At 31.1% G+C, this 22,495-nt stretch overlaps 1 protein-coding gene and 1 pseudogene across 4 annotated transcripts in view; one reads left to right on the top strand and one right to left on the bottom strand.

The window, feature by feature from the left end:
• Positions 1-6,820: 6,820 nt before the first annotated feature.
• LOC145184931 (uncharacterized) lies at positions 6,821-8,257 on the bottom strand (annotated as a pseudogene). The gene is made up of 2 exons (XR_016453470.1): positions 7,713-8,257; positions 6,821-7,599 (listed from the first exon to the last, which is right to left on the bottom strand). The product of XR_016453470.1 is annotated as an uncharacterized LOC145184931 (transcript).
• Positions 8,258-15,404: 7,147 nt separating this feature from the next.
• Positions 15,405-22,495, top strand: part of LOC149886683 (uncharacterized) — a 20,299-nt gene continuing 13,208 nt past the window's right edge. For 2 of the 3 annotated variants that reach the window (XM_090091312.1, XM_090091310.1), the window contains exon 1: positions 15,405-15,693. In XM_090091312.1, the coding sequence (XP_089947438.1) occupies positions 15,472-15,693 (222 nt within the window). In that variant the 5' untranslated portion in view covers positions 15,405-15,471. Of the gene's footprint in view, positions 15,694-22,346 lie in introns of all 3 variants that reach the window. The other variant, XM_090091313.1, reaches the window with a different exon arrangement.

Here is a 22,495-nt window from a genome sequence, read left to right as displayed (position 1 = left end):
TAATTATTATTCGTAAATTACTTCAAAAATAATATATATATATATATATATATATATATATATATATATATATATATATATATATATATATATATATATATATATAATATAGACCTATATATTTCTACTAACTCACCTTCAAATCAGTATTTTGATTAGTAGCTTAGTAAAACCAACGTAATTCTTGGAGCGTTTGTTTATTTTTTTCACATTCTTTTGCCCTATTGGAAGCCAATGCCCTATTTTGGGCACCAGAAAGTTTTTTACGAATCATTATTAACAGTTACTGTAAATAACCGTATGCATCAATAAAATATTAGCATAGTCAACTACGCAAGCTCATCAAAAAATTATAAACTTAATCTCCAAAGCTAGTGTCATTAATCAATATTTCAATATTTAAATATAAATCTTAAACATGAATTACCATAAGTTGATCGTAAAGAGTTGAAAAATATTTACTATTACTTTCTAAATTCTGAATAGAATTATTTCTAAATTGTATTCACAGTTTGTTATTGCTAATTATCAACGTTTACGTTTTTTTTACTTAAGTCTGATGAATGCGAAAATCTCAAGGGACATTTTTAATTTAATAGCGTATAGAGCACGAAACCAATGATGAGTTCGTATTTTAAAATTTTTTCGAGGAATTAAAAATAATGATATAACACGAGTAATATATACATTTCAATTATGGTATTTTAAGATTAAAAAAACTATTTTTATTTTACTTCAGAATCAGACGCCCCATTGACATCTGGCGCCAGGGACAAATTGTCCCTTTGGCCCCCCCCCCACCCTCTCTCGGCGGCCCCGGGTTATTATGTGCCTTTTATGACAAATGAAATAATATGAAATACGAAAACATGAAATATCTGGCCGCATTTTGAAAGATAATTACAAATTTGAATAACTTTTTAAAAGGTTTTGCATTTTCAAATGAATTATAAAAAAGCCCATTAGAAAATACACCTACTAAAAAATAATGCATAGAGAATATATATTACGGAGCTTATAGAGAAGTCGAGGCAAAAAATGGCGAGATATCGGAAAAAATAATCAAAATATACACAAAATTAAGCCTGGTGGATGAAGGTCCTAGGAGTTGAATGAAACCAGACCTTGACAAAAAGTTTTATTGAAGCTTTTTTATATTTTGCTATACTTTTTTAGTCATTTTAAAATTATCCTTAAAGCTCTATTTTATCATTGACGGAACTTTATTTACACGAAAAAAGTTCCCAAATTTACAAATGTTTATCTTGGAAAAATGATGAAAATCTGTTCGTGCCGACAGCTAATTTCCTTTACTTGGTGTAATTTGTTTCGTAATTTGTCAACACGTGAATTAGTTGCTTTATCCTGAATAGTCTTATTAAACAAATGCAGTAAAAGTTTAAACTAATACCGCGTGATCAGAGTTTCTGTTTTAAAACTGTGGGCATCCATTTTAACAGATTTTTTTGTTGACGGGTAAATATTTAGAGTTTGTCGGAAACTCGCATGGCTCGCTGATTTCTGCAGTTTCTTTGATGTAAAATAATAGGTTGCACGTCCATCTCTTATATGTCCATGGAAATATATAATCTGGAAGCAAACAATGACCACCTATTTTAACTTTTTGTATAAGATTTTTGCACTCATCTCAAAATATAACCAGATAGCGTTTTTGAAGCCAGTTTTGGCCTCTGAAAAGGCGGCGGAATTAACGAATATTAAAATTAAGAAACTGATGATAATTTAGTTTTAAATGTTAAGTTCAAATATGTACATATAAGTTTTAAAAAAAATCGATTTTTTTTTGTTCAAAATTTTTTTCAAAAAAATAACGGAATATTAAATATTTACATAAATTTCAAATATAAATATTTTTTATTCAGCTAAACATGTTCATACAATAACTTATTTTAACTTTCCGTTTTTCGTTTTTTAGAATAAGTGTATTATAATAAAATTACAAACTCAATGAAAACTAAGTACAAATTTTTATCTTAGTTTTTTTAAATTTTGTTTATTAGTAGTAAAAAAAAAGTATTTGTTTGTTTTATGCAGAAATCTCAAATTTCAAATAGTTAATTACAATTTATGTACCATTTAGTTCTGAACTACCCAATGTTGTGTACTAGAAGGTCAATAACACAACGGCATGGTAGGTAGCTGACTTTTTTTTGAAATAAAATATTTTTTATCCATTAGTTTTTCGGATAGGTACTACAAAGTTGTAAATATCATGTCATATCATATCATATAATAAAAATATTTCTCATTCAATGGTTTTTGAATAGGATAAGTTTTGTTAAATGCTTCCCAAGCATTTTTCCAGTTAGTTTGGCAGTTTTTTCATTGGTGGTAAACTTGCATTTTTGCATAGTTTTCTGAAATAAGTTTATACTGAAAATAAATGAGTATCAGTTATCAGCTGAGTCAAACGTATGAGAAATTTGTTCATTAAATATTTCTATATTCAAAAACTTATTAATAGATTATGAATTCTTATTTAAGGTGTTGTTGCATAGATTTACATCTCAAACTAGAAGTCATTGTCCCTAATCTTTAAGGGATAATTAACATTTAAAGATAAATTTGTATGTATCATTCATTTTTTGATAACGTAGATAATGTTGATAATGTTTGAAAATATATTATAATGATTTTTAAAGTTGTTTTGAATAAAAAGTCAAAAACAATTGACATTGTTATTGAGAGGTAGAATATTATAAAGAATAATATGTAAGTAAAATGATATGTAATATCAAAAAAATTTATTTTGTAGGGTGAGGCTGCTAATATTGTACCGATGCCTATATTGTACTTTTAACATAACTCGTTATTTTTACAACCCACAAGAAATTTTTTAATTTGTTTTTATCTTTGCTGAATGAAATTAAGGAATCAACTGTTTTTTTTTTTTGTTATTCAACTGCAGTAAGGCCAGAGTAAGCTCTTGTTGGTTTGTTATTGGAGATTTCTTATTTTAGGGATTTATGGCTAAGCGTATTTCACTAAAGAAAGTAGAAGATATGATTTGTTCAGTGTATTTATGTTAAAGCATAATTTATTTAAATTCGAAATAACTAGTTAGAATTTAAAATACCTTGTCAAATTTTTTAATTAACTGAATGTCAGATTAGTTGCGTAAATTGAACCTCAAGGCAGATCCTAAATTGTACCGACGCAACCATTCTAACCGCTAAAAAATGCGTGTAAAGTTTAACAAACACCCTTTGAGTTCCAATTAAAGAAATATCCATGCTTCCAATACGAACTTCACTAGTTAAATAAAAAAAGAAAAATTCCAGTATTACTCTTGTAACGACAAGTAGCCCTTACAAAGATGCACTCTCTAGTTCAGTTTTACCAATATCAACTAAAAAGATAGAACAGGGCAGAAATGTTGTAAAAAGGTTCAAGCATGCAAATACATCTCTTCATAGTGAAAGCTTGTTTTGTTACCTTTGTAAAGAAAATTGAAAAGAATATGATAAAATGTCTTGCTTGTCAAGGCTAGTGTCATGTTCACTGTGCAGGTGTTAATAAAAAACAGAAACAATATATCTGCAAGTTTTGCCAAAAATAAAGTTTTTATGCATTTTATTTTACATTATTTAGTATAATTGTTTTTAAAACAAATATAGTGTATATTGTTTTACATTAATTAGCATAGCTATCTTTAATACCTGCCTTCCTCTTCTATTCTTATACTAGCCAACCCATTGGTTAACATACAATTTAAATAAAAATTGTACCATATGTGGTGATACCTGTTTTCGGCATTTTCCAGAAGAAAAAAAAAATTCAATTTGCATAGAGTTTATTAAATAAAAAATTTCGTTTCATTATATTATGGGCAATTAGGTGTTATGTTATGTTATATCAGAATATTTCCATTTGCTGATTTTATAAATACCATTCCTTTTAATCAGTTCTTTTAATTCCTTAAATCTAAAATCATAAAATATTTGCAAAGTTGTAAATTATTTGAAATCAAGAAAGTGGTACAATATTGAATTACAATAGTACAATTAGGGATCTAGTTTCCTTAATTGTACTCTTGGCACTATTTTTTTAATTTGATTCTTGGAGACTTAACGTTTTTTAAATTTTGGGTTTTTTTAACATCTTTGCAACAAACAATCCCTAAACTATGAAATACTATTAAAAATCTATGTTTCCACTCAGTAGATTGCCTACATTTATTAATTTGGTCTTAGGGGGTACAATATCGCCAACCTCAACCCTATTTAATATTCCTATTAAATATTATACCCATTAATTATATCTATTAATTATATTAGTTATATTCATGAATTAAATAATCCTAGAAGGAACCCCTGAGTTGTGTGTACTCACAGTACTCAGCTATAAGTTCATGTAGCCTGTACGTATCTGATATCTTGCTACGAAAATTGAAAATATAAAATTTGTCAAAATTGTAAGTGGACTCCACTGCTGCTAACCAGGCAGTTATGTTATCAACCTTCAAGCACACTGCAATGGTTAACTAAGAACTACAAGGTACATAAATTATACATAAAATATTAACATAATCCTAAATTGCAACTAAAAAGTATATCGAATGTTTTGAACTTTAATACTTAGCTTAATAATTACTTTAATTGTCTAATTTTTTAAAAAATCATTTCATTTCTTTAACCTATTTAAAAATTTATTTCATAGTTTAGTTTTTCTTTCAATACTCTGTTTAATTATTTTCTTTCATATTTCTGTAAATCCCATCAAAACGTACATCGGTTCCGCTAAGAGCTCTGATCACCGTCATTTGGGGAGGCCAATTTTAGCTTCATTTTTTTTTAAAAAAAAACAAAAAACAATAGAATACTTTATCTAGTTATATTTTGAGATAAATGAATTTTTGCTAACCCAAGATCTTCGACCCTGCACAAGTTTTAAATAATCCTGCTGTTTTTCTCAGCAGTAAACTGGTTTTTCACAATAACAAATATTGTCTGTCTTGCTGCTAAACCTTGGAAAGCTGTGTGTTACCTTAAAAGTATGAGTTTAAGAGTTATTACTGTAAACAGAAAGTTTGCAGTAATAAATTTTGCATTACTACAAAAGAAAGTTTGAATAATAAAAAGATTATTAATTTCGTATTTAATTAGAATGCATGAGAATTTAAATATGAATTTGTGTAATGATTTAGTCTAAAGAGCTCAGAATATTTATTCCAGCACTTGATTAAAACAGCTCCAAACTGCCCAATTTCTGGTTTTGGAGGAGGTACTTGTTATATGTTGAACAATAGTTTGCGCATGCTTTGGAGTCATATTTCACAACTTTATTATGAGGGCTTAAATGTGTCTTAAGATTAGTAAATAAACTCAGAAGTGATCACCTCAATTTAACACCATATTCAATAATCCGTGCTGATTAATTAATTAGTGAAACAGTTGGTAATGTTTTAAAAGAATTTGGTCCACCAGAATGTGCAGGAACTGCTTAATTTTTCTTATGATGGATAAATTTTTTGTTTAAATCTTTCAAGTAAAAATAAAGCTGTTAAAAATTTAAAAGAAAATCTAAAACCCTAAGAATCTGCTAAAGATGTAAGTTTTGAATGTCTTGACAAATTTCTTTATATATTAAGAAATGAAACGTTATTGAAAATCAAAACGACAGGAATCATAATGCTAATGCTAAGGCAATTATGTTTATTTCTTTGCAAACATATGAAGGTATCCAGATAACTATTTTATTTAAAGAAGTTTTTAAGTTTCACTGTGTCACGAAATGACTTTTAATTCGAACCTCTTGTCCCGAGAAAACCCTTTGGAGGTTTGAGAGTACACATGTGTAGCATAACACTAAAGTTGGTTTTGAAATCTTTCATCATCTTCCGAGAAAGAAAAATCAGTTTAAAGTCTTTAATTTTATTGCTCAGAATAAAAATTTTACAAAAAAATAATTTCTTTAAAAAAATCTTGTTCTTTATTATAACATATAAATTTCTTCAACATATAAACCAAAAACCAAAAAACCAAAAAAATACATACAAACTATTCTTGAAAGACAAACAGTTTTCTACTTTCAGCTTTGAAATTCAAGCTGTGAAAAACATTAATGATTCTAGATACTTATACAAAATTATTCTACTCAATTGATTAAGAAGCAAGCCTTTATTAAACTCTTACATAGCATATGTAATTAATAACTGTAAATGTCTCTTCCACAAATAAAAATCAAAATAAATGTTTACTGTTATACTCGATCAAACAGTTTCGAAGATTCCTGGGATAATCCCGATGGATGGCTGGCCTCTTGAAACGTTGCCAATGAAGACTGAAGTTGTGGTGAAGTGACTCTGTGGCTTGTTCAGAAAAGATGCCCAGAGAGTGGTTGTGGCGATCAATAAACTGTGTCACATGGAAGAAAACAGCATGTGCTTTGGGGGTAACACTTGTGTTTGGAAGGTTGAGATAGGAAGCTTTAAACTCTTCAATAAGCTCACAGTAGTTCTGTTGGAGTGTTTTCCCAAAGCAGGCATGAACAACAGCATCAAATTTTCTGAGGGTTTCAATAAATGGAAATGCCAAAAAGCAAGCATGCTTCTCTGCAAGTTGTTGAAGTGAGTCAACATTTCTCAAAAGCTTTGAGAAATGTTGACTCACTTCAACAGTCCTCCATGAAAAGGTTGTTGTTGAATGTTGATCATCTTTGGCCACTCATCTGCATTTTGCCAAACCTGACAGAGGTTCTTAAAGAGGTGGTTCACAACACCAATAGGAAGGTGAAGTTCCATAGGAGGAATAAAATCTAGGACAAGAGTATCATCAGAAAGTCTTATTATTGGCTGGTGAACAACATTTTGAAAGTCAATTGCTTTTTTTGTTTGGGCACCGGCTGCTTGGAAGCCTTCAAAATCAGAACGAATGGAGCCAAATGTTCGAAGCTCACCACTGTGATGAAGATTCTTTGACTCAATGTCACACCAGGTGCAAGGGTGTGCACTAGAGTGAGATTGCAAGCCACAAATTATGTTAGCAAGCTTCATGTCGCATGACAACACAAAAGACATTCTCTCTAAACACAGTTTATCCAGGATTTGTTTGACATTGTCATAGTTTTCAGAGACATTTTCTGCAATGGCCACCAAAAGTTGACGCTTCACTACTGAGTCTTTGAAATTTTTAAAGAGAGGTTTCTTTGATGGAGGAGAAGTATCTGGTGTTTCTAAGCTCATAATACCAAAAGAAACTTTCACGAACCCGCCTCCACCATCTATCCCCACCTTAATAAGCTGGTCTGACTGAGGGCCTCTGACTTCAGCAACAGTGTTTCTTAATGACTCCATTTCATTGCAGTACACTAATAAATGTTTAGACTCTTGGCTAGTGCTTTTGGATGTATCAGTAATTTCTGAGGTGACAAAGAGGTCAGAAAGTTGCTTTCCAAGAGATTCAAACTTTTCTCTGAAATTTTTCTCCACAACACGCTGTGGAACTACTTTGTTTAGAGTTGAAGCAAGCCTATTCATTCCTCTATTTGAAAGACCAATCTGGTTTTGAACTTGTACTAGATGTTGTGCAGTCAAGGTCCGTGTAGATGAAGGAAATAATTCTCTTTGTCGCGATGGACCTGCAAAAAATCACAGAAAGTTACCATTGTATCATTTCCGAAATTCATAGTGTATATTTTATTGCTATGCCCTTTGACAAAAGTTTTTTTTGTTTAAAAAGTACAGTTTTTACCTGGAGTTACTGGAAAGGGTCTTCCTACTCCTTGATTGAGACGGACAGTGCCATGGGGGGAAGGAACTTTGTTGGCAATTACAGAAACAGCCACTCTTTCTGCTGCTTTTTTGTCCTTTTCTGCAACTTCGAGTAAGTTCTGTCGTAACATTGCTTTAGTACAGACATGAGGGATGCCTCTTCCTATCAATGAAAAGCATGCTGAACATCTTTTCTCAACAATTGGCTGTTCTATAAGCTGACTGGCATTGTTTGTTGCTCCACTTATCTGAGGGCTTCTGAATTTTGCTTTTCCCACACTACAAATCAAGCAATCACATGCTGATTCTCTTGTTGCAGGACGGATCTTTATGTTTTGATAGTCTGGCAAGGAAGGAAGTTGGACATCTCTCCCTTCACCTTTTCTTCTGAGACTTACTCGACAGTTTTCACAGATTCCAATTGGTACTCTTTGGTCTTCAAAGTTGATTCTTTGGCCCAAAATTTCTTGACTGCGTTTAATCATAAAATCAGTCAGCTGCCTGTTAGCTTTGTTCATACAGAGAAAACAGATAGTTTTCCTGTTGTCTTCATGAGTTTTTGCTTGGTTAGGCATTTTGAAAAATGACGCAAACCTTGTTCTTTTAAAACGGTTTCTAAACTGTTTGCAGGTTTTTCCCGGAATTTTTTAGTTAATTATTTTTTTGCTAAAATATTTTGTATGTACTATTTGTAAAACAAATAACCAAAATAGACAGTTTTTTTGAGAAAGAAAAAAAAACTCTTAGTTTATTGACCTTATTAAATAAGCATAAAATTAGAAGCTTTAAACTGATTTTTCTTTCTCGGACAATGATGAAAGATTTCAAAACCAACTCTAGTGTAATTCTACACATGTGTACTCTCAAACCTCCAAAGGGTTTTCTCGGGACAAGAGGTTCGAATTAATAGTCATTTCGTGACACAGTGGTTTCTCTTAAAACACGGTGTTTCTTATATTCTTTCTGGAAGATTTTGTCAAAACTACTTTGGAAGGCAGCGCACTATTGGCAACAGACGTGATTATGTCTCTGTCAGAGATGCTGGATATAACGACAGTACTATTAAGTCAAAATATTCTTTACGATCTATTGTCGGTAATGTTCGATGTTAAAGACATAAAGTTACTAAGATAAATGATTTACGATTTCCAAAAAGAAAAAAAAATCTGACTAAAGAGCAAATTAACTTTTCTAAAGTCTCAGATAGTGATTATAATCCTGTCAAAACAGCTGTTTTATGGCTGCATATAAAAGTAATTACATTTTTTGCTAAGAATTCACTTTTTAAGCTTGTGTCAATACTTATTACTTATTTATATTTATTTATTTTGTCAAGGCAAGTATTGCCCTTTGATATAAGCAAGCAGTTCCAAATAAATTACAATGATGCTCTCAGGTGCTTACCCTAACCCTGACACTTAGATTTTGATCCCGATCCCACCATTGTTTAAAGCACCTGAGAATATTACATTAAATTAAGATAATTTTATTACTTAATTTAGGCTGATAAGTCTCTAAAGATGAATCATGAAAAAAATATTCATTTGTCTATGGATTAGTATGATCCATTCACTTGATTAAAATTTCCTACAAACATAATTTATATATATAACATACAATTAAATACGAAATTAATAATCTATTTACCATTCAACATCATAAAACTGGCAATATCTTTATTTAAAAAGAATTAAGTTTTTTTAGCTTTAACATTTTTATTAAACCTGTGGCTATAATAATAACCGTTTTGTATCTTTTGGAACAGATGGCTGAAGACTGAAGTTATGTATCTACTACATTGCAGCACATTGCTTTTGCTTATTTCTTTATCAACTTGCACTTCAGTATTGTAACATATATTGTTGAAGCTACTTATAATCACTGAGTCCTAAAGCATTTCATTAACTAGAGCTTTGCTGTTAATAGATGTTACAAAAGATTTGCTTTGTTTACGATAAATTGTTTCACATTCTATAAAGATATTTTGAGTATAAAGGTTAGTTTTAAATGAACCAGCTCTGTTTTTTGCATCAACATATATAACCAAGTATCATATGAATCAATTTGGCATGCTGATAATATTTTCATGATTTGTTTTTTATATTGCTCATCAGATTTAGAAAATTTGAACTTTGAACAAAGTTTTTGCACTACACAGCCTGCCAAATATTGAACTATAATTAATTCTCTATCAGAAAACTTATTAGATGATGAAATTTCACAATTCGATGAAGCATTTTGTTTACTTCCTGAAAGATCTTTAAGTATATAATCAGCCACTTCATTTACCAAAGCATTGGTCAGTAAAACATCTTCAAAATTAGATGGAAATAAATTTTTATAAAGAAGACCATATAATTGAGAATAAAATTTTTCTGCACCACCATTTTATTTTGAAATAAAAGCTTAAAATTTTTCTAAAAGAGAAATAAAATCTTCAAAATTAAAACAAAAACTACGCTTTGAAAATTTTACTCGAATTTCATCAGGTAAGCATAAATCATTTGACAATTTATAACAACATTCTTCAACATTTTTCTAAAGATCAAGATGAATAAACTTTATAGAGTTTTTCTTCGCTAATTGAGTTAACTTGTTTGTGTTTTGAAGTTATGTCTTTTCTGGCCATATTTCGTTTTGTAAACTTTACAACACAAGTCACACGAAAAATTAGATACCAAACAACCTTCAGATAATAATACATCTAGATCTTGCTCAATTTCCATGTTATTGTTGAAAAATCCATCAGTAATAGCTAATATATATAGATCATCAAGCTATGTTTCTACATGAAGTTCCGCTCATTTTTTAAACTTGTGAGGGTGAACGGGCTGAATATCAAAATTCAAAATGGCAAAACAATAGAAACGGCCAGTGCTTCCAGACTATGTATTTTTTTATGACTATGGTGGAAAATATCAGTGGGTAATAACATAGCCATAAGAAATAGGTGGAGATTTAGCAGCAAGACCATATTTTATTATTGTGGGATGGTATCTGATTGATGAAAGATTGAAACAACTCAAATACTTCTGCTTCTCTTCCCAAAGCAACTTCATAAATGGTGTAATTTTTTTTTTATCACAAGTTTCAGATTTCATCTGAAACCCGCTGAAATGCGCATATTGCAACTACAAACATACTATTTCGTAATTTCCGCCAATATAAAGTAAAAGCCCGATAAAAATTTACGCCACCTTTGTGTAGCGGAAATCTTAGATCCGAAAATTTGAGCTAGTTTTTTTTGTAACAGTTTATTGTTTTGGAAACAAGAACAGAAACCAAGCTCAATCTCTATCATTTCTCATTTACAAAATTAAAGCAATAAGTTCCAGATTTCTTCATTTTTCACCGTCCACCTTGACAACAGATAATCAACAGTTGGTAAGAGATTTAAAAATGACTTTGAGCACGAATAAATTTATTACTTTTTTCAGACCTTACTGAATTTCCACATGAGTTTCTCCACAAATATTAAACACCAAGTTTGTAATTATTATTTGCAAAAAAAGAGACTGTTAAGTTTAGTGTTACAAATAATGAAGGAAGCTGCTTTGCCAATTAAAAATACTTTTATTAAAATTTCTTTATATTGCACTAGAACGCACATAACTTGGTTATAAAAGCTCAGAAACTGGTTCTAGAATAGTTTTACTAGATTCCATACAACAATTTGAGTCAACGTCTTTCTAGGATAACTTATTCTAAGTCAGTAGCATCATTAGCCAGCTGGAGTTCTTTGAGCAAGTCTGAGTCTTAACCGCCTTTGTCAAGAACAATATCATCCAGTGGTGTTAACATTTGACCCCATCTCTCCCCCCCCCCCCCCCCCTCATACCACTTTTGTTAGAACCTGTCACCTGAATGGCTTGTTTGATGTTGTCCTAGAAGTCCAACATAACTAAATAACACACTCCAAGTTTGTAACACTTTACAACATTGATGACATCCTTTACTATGATATTGCATTATTGTAGAATCTTGCACCATCTATATTAGGCTCCATTTACACCTTGGGCAATTGGTCACTTTTGTCATAAACATTTATTTAATCACTCGATGACGTCTAGTTTTATTACAGTAATTAAATAATGGTGTCAAGTTTGTAATTATTATCTTATTTTTAGTAACGGATAATTGCCAATTATATCAGATTTAGTATAAATAACGCTGTTTTCTTTATTAGAATATATATATAAACAAGTTATAAAAAAGGTGTTCAGTCGATCTTCCTTAGTCAGTTGAACGAAAGGAAATATTCACAACACTTTTAATTTAATAAAATATTGCCAGGCAACTAAAACTACTGCCTGGTAACTTTTATTTGAGTAAAAATGACACAAACTTGCCAACTCCCTCAATCTGTAAATGGCGTCTATTGGTCAACATAGACAGGTTATGACAATAAAGCAACACATTTTATAAAGTAATACTATCAAGGATACGATACCGCTGACTCTCTCTCTCTTCTACAAATTTTGGCTAAATGATTAAAAAGTGAATTAAACTTTTAAGGAGACACCAAATAATTCTTAGATGGGTATGAGCAAGCTTGTTTATTACTTTCTGTTAAAAAAATTTAAATGGATGAAATTGAATTGTTCAATTTTAGTTTGCTAGAATAATTTTTAGGACATTTTTTGATGCTCTTTAAAGTTTTTTATTGTTGTTTATGGAGAAGGCTTCCTCTTAAGGGCTTAAATTGCATTTCAGGGCCTATAAACTTTGTCTGGTCAAAATGGATCCTGCTTCTGACAAACCAAGCTAGCATCTAATGTCAATAAAATTTGGTAATTCAATTTTTGAACATTGAATAAAAATAATTTTGGAAATGTAAGAAACTATTTCATGTCTTGAGTTGTAGATATTTGGAATGAGGGTCCATTTGTTACTGCTTCAGAATAAATAGCCTCCCATGCCAGGGATTTTTTAAGATTGGTAAATTTGGCTGTTTCTAGCGATTGTGAACTTGCCACCAAATCTTCCCATTAAAACAATTTTGCATTGTCTAATCCAGTCTGCCAAAAGAGTTTTTTGTGACAAATTCAATAACACTCGAACTGCTTGGGCATCTTTTTTCTGTCCCTTGGATAAAAAATATTAAAAGTACATTAAATATAATATACTAAGTGTAGAAATGGTATTGTGTATAGGGACACAGACAGGCAACAATAACAATAAAGGATAACATTGACTTTGTGTCATAAAAAGTTTTTAACATGGCATAGTAACTTCACTTTTTAATTGCTGCTGTATACATATCTTTGTTATACTTTGGAAAAAATGATTTTTTTTAATGGAAACTCTATGATATATAATTATTGCCTTTGTGATATGTTTATAAAATAGACGTCACAAAGGCAAATGCAATGAAGAAATTACTTTTAACTATTTATTGGTTCTAATCTTTTAATTAAACACTCATTAGCTGGTCTTGTAAATTGATAAAGAATTTCTTAAAACTCCTAAAACATATTTTTTTTGAACGTAAGACTGTGGTGGCTAGATGCAAAGAAAGATTCATAACTGGAAATAATTATAATTGGAATTAATTGGAAATAATTATAATGATATTTAAGATACCAAATATCCTTGGTTGACTAACATTTCTTTTTTGAAAGTTTGTTCTTCTTGTTATATTAAGTTAAAAGTTTACTCAACTGTCTATAATATAATCAAAACAAAAAACAATCGATTAACTGGATTATCTCTTTTTGTTTTGCATGAATCAGTTGATATTTATTCCGGCAAGAATTCACAACTCAAAAAAAATATTGATACAGTAGAGCAAATTTGGGGTCATCGGGTGTACGCCGATTTTGTCGGGTCCGAAGAAACTCATAGGTTTTACCATTTTTGTAATTCCGATCGGAATGAGTTTGATGATAGAATCCCCTGGGTTTATTAATCATCCTTTTTCTATTGTGTTCTTTTCCTAATCTTTGTTTTTATATGGAAGAAAAAGTTTCTTGTAAATAAATTTTAAAATGCTGAATTTACCAATAGTAAAGAAAAATTAGAGGTTATTTTTCAATAAAAGATATTATTGTTCAGCAACCTAATACTTTGGATTCTGCAATTAAACCAACCCAAAAAAAGTAGTTATTGAATTTTTTTAATTTTGTTTTTATTATTTAAATTTATGCCTTAATGATCTTATTAGAGATATTTAAGTATGAGCCCCATGTACTTTTAGTTAGGTTGTTTAATATTGAAAATTTTTAGAATTAAACTGTGTGGCTTGTAGAATTGTACATCATGATGGATTCTTTAGTCGCTGTAGTTTGTATGTAGTATTAGTAGTTTCAATCAGGAGAAATATTTTCTGTATTATAAATAGATGAACTTTAGCCTAAGAAAATTAAGTAAGCCCTAATTTTTATTGATGTAAAAAGTTGAAATGCAAGCAATTCTCGCATGATTGCATTAATTTCAACTCCAAGTCAAGTAACAATTTGAAAAAAAGTCAACATTCAAAAAAGCTGCTTAACTTAATGGTGAAATGATTTAGAAGTTACACAAAGAATACCAGTCCCTAAATTTTGATGGCAAACACATTGAAAAAAGTGAATATCAGGTCAAGGTATTTAAGAACTAAAGAAACGTTCACGAATTGTGTTTAATAGATAGCAATGCTAAATCTGCTGCTGAAAGAATAGCAAAAGTGTTTGATGAATACACCTTGTTGAATTTAATGCTGATAATTATTGCTGATACAAACACTGTAAACACTGAGAAAAAGAATGGAGTAGTTGCCCAACGGTACAGAATGCTCTCTATACCAACCAACCGGATAGAATTTTCTCTATAAAGATTGATGAAGAACCTTTTGGTAGCACCAAGTTGTTGAGCATCAAATAACCATTTCTGCCAAAACTTTTGAAGAAGTATGGGCAACTTAAAGCAGAATTTATAAATCGATCTAAACAAATTTTTGATAAATTAGCTGGAGAGATAATATAAACTTTTTGTCCCATCTAAAATGAGTGGTGTCGCAGGTTCTTTGAGTAAAATAGACATTTCACATTTATTGACTTTCAGTTTATCAAATGAAGCAATACACAGTGAAAAAATTTGTACAGTATCATCAAATTATGTACCATACACGCATTCGAATACTTGTGAGCTCTATCGATGTTTTTTGATAAATGCATCTTAAGTGATGCATACAACATATACAAAATTTATTTCTTGTTTTCGGGGAGACTTTTCTAAATAGATTTTGAATTAACGTTTCATTTTTCTTTAGCAAAAGTTCATCAAACTAAGCAACTGCAACATTAGGTTGTAAAAATGTTACAATCCACATTCTACAACTACACACTGAATTACAAGCTGCACATAATACAAACTGATCTTTACAAGAAGCGATGGTTTAGCTAAAATGAGCTTACGTTTATTACTCATACTGCGATTTAAAAAAATTTAACACATTAGTGCGTGTGAGTTTATGTTTTTAGAATTACATTAAAATCTCGAGATTAAATCCTTTCTTTAAGAATTGTTGCTATGTTTAAAGAATTGTCTTTAACACTTTCTAAATCTTATTGCTTTTAACTCTCACATACGTCATTCAATCAATTGAGTGTACAGACTTAACATTTAAATACTCAATTAATAGAAATCAATAGAGGATTAATACCGAAAGTTTTTTTGTAAAACGCATGCTCCGACAAGTATTAAAACGTATTTTTAGCTTGATCATCGGATTAGAACAACGAAACAAGTAATTTTTATTGATGTTTGATTTTAAAAATAACGAGATATTTTTAAGAATGAAGAACAATTTAACCATGCGCATTTTCCTGACTTGGTTGACACTGATGACCAGTAAGAGCAGTTCATTATCATTGGAAGACTTTTATGATTATAGTCGTGCAACAGAACTTGGGGACTTAAAACATCTTGATTTTGATATAAAATTTCCACATTGGTCAGATTTCGATAACATGCAACTCGATGTAAGTTTTCTTTAAGAATTTCATTTACTTATAACAGAAAGAATATATATATATATATATATATATATATATATATATATATATATATATATATATATATATATATATATATATATATATATATATATAACATATTAAGAATGAGTTTAGCATCATTTTAATCATAAATAATTAACAATAATGCTAAACTCATTCTTAATATGTTCAATTAATGATTAACAATAATGCCAACCTAGCTGACCCAAGAACACCACTTACATGAGGTGATAGCGTACACATCAAGGCACCCTGTGATGCAAATTTTAAAACCATTTTATTTTGTCCACGGAAAACAACCTCATTAGAATGTTCAAACTGAGTGAAATTTTGACTTCATTGTGCGCCGATAAAAACATCTGTAGAATGAAAACCACTTAATATAATTTGATAAAATTCGGTGCAAATGTTGCCTAGAGCCACACCAAACTTCCGATAAAATTTCAGTTGGATTGGCTAACAAGTTACGGATTTATAGCGGCTTTAGTTAAAATTTTGTTAGTTTTTTGCTACTTATACCTCAAAATGTTACCGATTACTGTGACATTCGTCACTATTTTCAAAATTATGGTTACATGAGTGTTCTTCTATAAAATACCAGCAATTTTTATTATAATTGTTAAATTGCTACATGTACCGTTTTCATTTTATAGACCAAAATATTGGTTTACTATTTAAAGCGTGGTTTGACATGGCTTATGCATAGCGTGAAAATCTCGGATTTTCCTAGGTATAAGCTACAGCCAAAATGAAAATGAACCCTAAAAAAAAGTGTAAAACCTGGTCAAAAGACTACCAGTTGGTAAAACAAAAAAAAAATACGTCTCTGTTAGCATTTCTTTATTGACTCTTCAAACCTTCTGAAAAAGATTTACTTTCAAAATTAAGTGATAAAATAACTATTAAAACCCTTTTTTTACATTATATTACCATTAAATAGCATCTGATTACAATTTAAGAAATGCTTGTTGATTTTCTCCACAAAAAACTTATTAAGTAATAGCTCAATATCATCTTTTAGTACAAATACTTTTAATACTTTTTTTAGATGTAATATCAAAGTTCATAATTTTTAAATGAACAGCATTTAAGGATAAAGTTGGTTTAAAAGTTCATTATAAACCGTAAACTATGATTTTCTGCTCCTTAGCTATAATAACTCAAATCATGCTAGCAGTTCTTTAAGATGCTTACTGTTTAGATCAGTTATGCAGCACAACAATCTTTTTTTGTGCTCTGGATGATTATTGTTTTGCTATTACGTTGACCATTGTTGATAAAAATCTTGATGAGCGGTTTCAACAGTTTGTTCACTATAGGGCCCAAGGGGGGATCCTTTATGGGTGATAAAATCCTCACAAACTGTCGTAGTACTTGTATACGATGTAAAGAATTTTATTTATAACTAAGCGTGCTAAAGCGGTCTTTATTTCTTGTAAGAGAGAGAAAAGTAACGAAATGCTCGTTTTTATATAACAACTAAAAGGAAGCGTGAGAGGCTTGAAAAACATTCCCCGCCCAACATTAATTTTTAACTAAAAGTTCAATGTCATCTTCATCGCAAAATTTCACTTGAACAACCTAATTTTTCATTGTTTTATATGAGGCTTCCAATAAATATAGCTTGTTTATAGGTTGTTCGATGACAATTGGTTTTACATTATTAACGTACCTAACTTCTGCTGCTCGAATTTGCTTGTCATGTGATTTGAATAATTTCTGTACTATTCCAGTTTTCCACAAACCGCGTTTAGCATTTGGGTCATGAATTAACACAAAGTCATTTAATGCAATTTGATTTGTGCCATTTCTTTTTCTATGTTTGTGATGTTCTCTTAGCTCTATGATGTACTCTTCTCGCCAGCGCTTCCAATAATGATTTAGTACACTCTCAATATATTTACTACGTGTATTTAAATTGTACTCTATTAGGTCTTCCTTAATTGCTTTAAAAATCATTGTTCTACCATATAACATGTGATTCGGTGTTAATGGGGTGTCTCCAGGCATTTCGTATGTAAATGTAATTGGGCGATTATTAATAACGGCTTCAACTTCGGTTAATATGGTCAGAAGTTCTTCGTATTTGCGGGCATTTGCTATTACTTTGCGGAGGCAATGCTTGGTCGAAGCAACAAGTCTTTCGAAGAATCCTCCCCACCAGGATGCAGCGGCAGCGTTAATATGCCATGATATACTACAAGATGAAATGAAGTCTTGAGTAATTTTAAATATGAATTGTGAGCCGTTATCGGAAATGATTTTGGTAGGCGCGCCTCGTTTCGCTATAAACCGTTGTAAACTTCGTACACAAAATTCAGCTGAAAAATCTGGAACGAGATCTAAAAACAAAGAGCGTGAAGAACAACAAGTTTATAAAAAAATCCAAACTTTATATAAATTATTGCCCTCAAAAATATTCTTAACGCATAATGGGCATGCGTAGTCAACACCTGTAAATTTAAAGGCGTGATCATCATTAAGTCTGCATAAAGGCAAAGGGGGGGGGGCTTCAGCGTAAGAGTAAGGTAGTCCTTAGAAACGCTTGCACAAATGGCATCTTCGAATAATTTTTTTGATATAATTTCTAGCTTTCGGTACACAAAACATACTGCGTAGTTGGTTTAAAGTTTCTTTAACTCCATTATGCATGACTAATGAGTGATGATAGTAAATAACTAAGTCCGTAAATTCTGAATCACGCGGTAAGAGGATAGTATGTTTTATATCTGACGTAATCGGTGCATTTTTTAGTCGTCTATAGCATCGTATAACACCATCAACATTTTTTAAATTTAGATCGTGTTGAAGCTGTTTATAATTTTTTGTATTTGCCAAGGTTTTTTTTGTATATTGAATCCAAATTTTTAGCGCGGCTTCAATTTCTGTTGAATCTAAAGTAGATAAATTTAAATCTTCTTTTGCTTTCTTCTTCCTTAGGTTCTTTATGAATCTCATTACTAAAGCTGTAGTACGTAATAAACTTAAATAGTTGTTAAACCTTTTGATGTCAATAATATCTAAATTAATAGGAATTTGCACTTGTGTGAAATGTTTCTGTAGTAATAAACCTGTCTGATTTATCTAATGAGTTAGTTAATGCTTGTTCTCGCGCACGCAATTCAGTCTTTAGAAGATCAACTACTAATTTAACATCTCAGTCGTCATTGTTATTAAATTGACGGTTGACAATCAATGCTAGTTCTTCTGGTATCTTTTCCAAAATTACTGGGATAAGGAGAGGTCCATACATATTGCTATTAATACCTAGATTCTCGAGACTTCTTACTTGTATTTCTAAGCTGTCAAAAAATAGCCTTAACTTTTCAATTTTACTAATACCATGAATTTTCTCTAATGAGAAGAGTTTACGCATATTTGATGATATAAGAGCTTGCTTATTGCCATACCTTCGTTTAAGTATTTCTAATGTAGCCTTGTAATTTTCGTTTGTCAAGGCGAGACCGGTTATAGAGGCTAGGGCAGGTCCCTGAAGTAAGTTGCGTAAGTAAATCATTTTTTGGATATCAGATAAATCATCATTATGATCGATTGCACAATTAAAATTCTCAATAAAACATACCCAGTTTTCTGGTCTGCCATCAAATGGTTCTAGCTTTAATATAGGAAGCTTGATTGTTTTATTTTTAAAATTGCTTGATAAACTTAAGGAATCGATCTTGGGATCGCGTTTTTTTAAATGCCTGTTAATAATTGAAAGCTTGTTCTTACATAAGAGTGTAAATTCTGTGGATGATTCTGCGTCCTGTTGTAGTTCATCATCATCTTCAATAAGCAAGGAAATTTCTTCATCCAACTGAATAACCTTAGTGAATTTCTCATTAATAGTGTCGCGAATATCGATTAAAATTTGATATTGGTTTTCGTCATTGTTATTAGATAGAATTTCGGATGATTTTTCAAAAAGTTTATTTAATAATTTTATATTAACCGTTCTAAGTCTACGTTTTGATTACAGGTTTGACATTTTGGCCAAATTAACAAACTTTATAACTCGATAATAATAATGACCAAGTATCTGAACTGACTAGAGCGTGACGTGAATTTAATAATCAATCACGAGCAATTGCAAATCGAAATGGCTCTTTAAATACAACTAACTGTGTAATGGCAAATCAAATGACTTATAATAGTTATTTAATTACGTAAAAATCTCGCCTTAATGCTTTAAATTTTTTCTCTTTTTTTTTTTTTTTTTTTTTTTTTGGCGCTACGAATAAATCGCCGTAAAATATTTCAAACTGTCTTTTAATCGAAGCGAGGTGAGATATAATTAAAAGATCAATCAAGTAGAACACTGTTCACAAATTATCTAAAATCTCAAACGGCACTTAAAAAAAAAGGAAGAATAAAAATAAACGTAACTTCAAGTTTTTTATGTTTGTCATCCGTGCTTTATTCAAAGATATCTCTCCGTGGGTTCCATGTCGTAGTACTTGTATACGATGTAAAGAATTTTATTTATAGCTAAGCGTGCTAGAGCGGTCTTTATTTCTTGTAAGAGAAAGAAAAGTAACAAAATGCTCGTTTTTATATAACAACTAAATGGAAGCGTGAGAGACTTGAATGACTGCGCAATTGCGCGCAACACAAACTGCTCTTTTTATTTATTACTACAAATATTTTTATTATTATTTTAATTATCTCATTGTTAATCTAAATATTTATATACTTGATGGAAAGTTTTTTTTAAAATTACCTTGATAATGGTTGTGTGAATGGTCAGTGAATAATTAAAACATGTAGAGAAAAAAGTTAGATATATACAGAAAAGAAATTTATACATATATGTGTGTGTGTGTGTGTGTGTGTGTGTGTGTGTGTGTGTGTGTGTGTGTGTGTGTGTGTGTGTGTGTGTGTGTGTGTGTGCGTGTGTGTGTTATGTGATTGACCAAAATGTTTTAATCACAAAAAAAAAATGTTTATAAAAATTTGTTGGGCCCAAAACTAAAAATAAAAATCGTTAGATTAGTCTTTTGTGCAAAAGAATCTATGGATTGAAGATATAAAAAAAAGTTGGATTAAGATGTTGTAGAAGACGGTGTGAATTTTTTTGTTACGCTTGCACCAGTTATCATTAAGAAACACCCTTTTGAAATTTTCAATTCTTTCAGCGAAGTCCGGCTGTAGGATGAATCTAAAGCAAGCTTTGACAACTAAATTGAAACTTTGAAATGCTTTAAATACGTAAAAGATATTGGGAACCAAGTTTGTATCAGCATGTTGCTGCTGCACATCAACATTTTTAAGAAGCTTTCTGCATTCGTTTCCGTCGAACCGGCCCCCATGATATGGGCTAAGTTGAATGTGGAAAGCAACTTGCCACTTAACAGCTTCTGTCCAAGCAGTTTTATGGATCTTGAAAAGATGATTGACAACTCCTAAGAAGAGATGCAAATCCATCGGTGGCATGATTTCCAAATTCAGAACATTTTCAGGCCCGCTGATAATCGGCTTTCGAATGACACTGCCGAACAGCTTTGGATTAGCAACATCCCCGTCAAATTGCTGAAAAGACTCGAGGCTAGATTTGATTGAGCCCAGTGTTCGCAAATTTCCAGATTTGGCAAGTCACTTTAATTTGACGTCACACCATGTGCAAGGGTGCATACTTGAATGGGTTTGAAGACCACAAATTATATTTGCAATTTTCATACCACAAACCAACATTAGTTTAAGCCCATTTGCATTAATTAAGGACCAGATTTGTTCAATATTGGAGTGAGTTTCTGGCAATCTTCTGATACCGCAATAAGAATTTGTCTCTTGACTCCAGTGTCTTTACCAGCCCTTTGAGTGAGAGGCTGTTTTTGTGGCCGTGAGCTGGTTTCAACCCTGAACGCAGTATCAACAATGCTTTGTCAAAACTTTAGAAAACCTTTGCCACCATCAACTCCGAGCTTAATAAAATAGTCACCAGAAATTTTGCGAGATTGAATAACATGATTCACAAGACTTGACAAATCATTGCAGTGAGCAACAACCCAAACTATACCAGAATCTCCTTTTCCGTCGGTGATTTTTAAGTCACTGCAGGTGAAGAAATCACTTAAGTGTTGATCTGCTCTTAGGAAATTCTTTTAAAATTTTAGCTTGCTGCTTGATGTTTGGTTTATAGTTTTGACCAGTTCTTTTAATCCGTTGTTTGACAGGCCCGTATTTAATTGTACATTTACAAGAGTTGGAGTGGTCAATTTTGGAGCGCTTGATGGTGACAAGGCACTTCTTCGACCTAAAACCAAAACATGCATATTTTATGTTTATAATAAACTTAGTTTAGAAAGTTTGGTAAATCTTTTAAATTATTCGTTTTTAAAGAGATTAGAAACTTGTCAAAAATATATTTCCTGAAATCTATCTAGTCTCATTTCTTAATAGTCAAGACTTTCTTTCAATATTTACATGTAAAAATTCTTTAAGTATAAATAATTACCGGGGGTTGTTGCAAAATGGAGGCCCGCGGGATGCTTTAGCAAGTAGAATAGTTCCTTCCGGGGATAATTCTTTATTGGAAATATCTCGAGATGCAATTTGTTCAGCTGCTTTGGCATCATTTGCTCCTAAAGATTGAAGGTTTTCCCTGTACTTTATTTTAGAGCATTGGTGTGGCAAAACTTTTCTAAAAGGGCTGAAGCATGTGTTGTAGCGCACACTTGGTTCTTTCTGAATGGTGGTTTGCACTTCAAGAGGATGGTTTTCTTGCAGCTTTGAACGACCAATTAGGCAGATTAGGCAATGACACGTC

The sequence above is a fragment of the Hydra viridissima genome, unplaced genomic scaffold, assembly GCF_058129835.1.
Source record: "Hydra viridissima isolate aposymbiotic clone 2 unplaced genomic scaffold, HvirCarnegie_v1 scaffold_6, whole genome shotgun sequence".
In the NCBI taxonomy this organism is placed as follows: domain Eukaryota; kingdom Metazoa; phylum Cnidaria; class Hydrozoa; order Anthoathecata; family Hydridae; genus Hydra; species Hydra viridissima.
The sequence above is the reverse complement of the archived record's forward strand: the minus strand, read 5'-3'. Positions and strand labels throughout refer to the sequence as shown.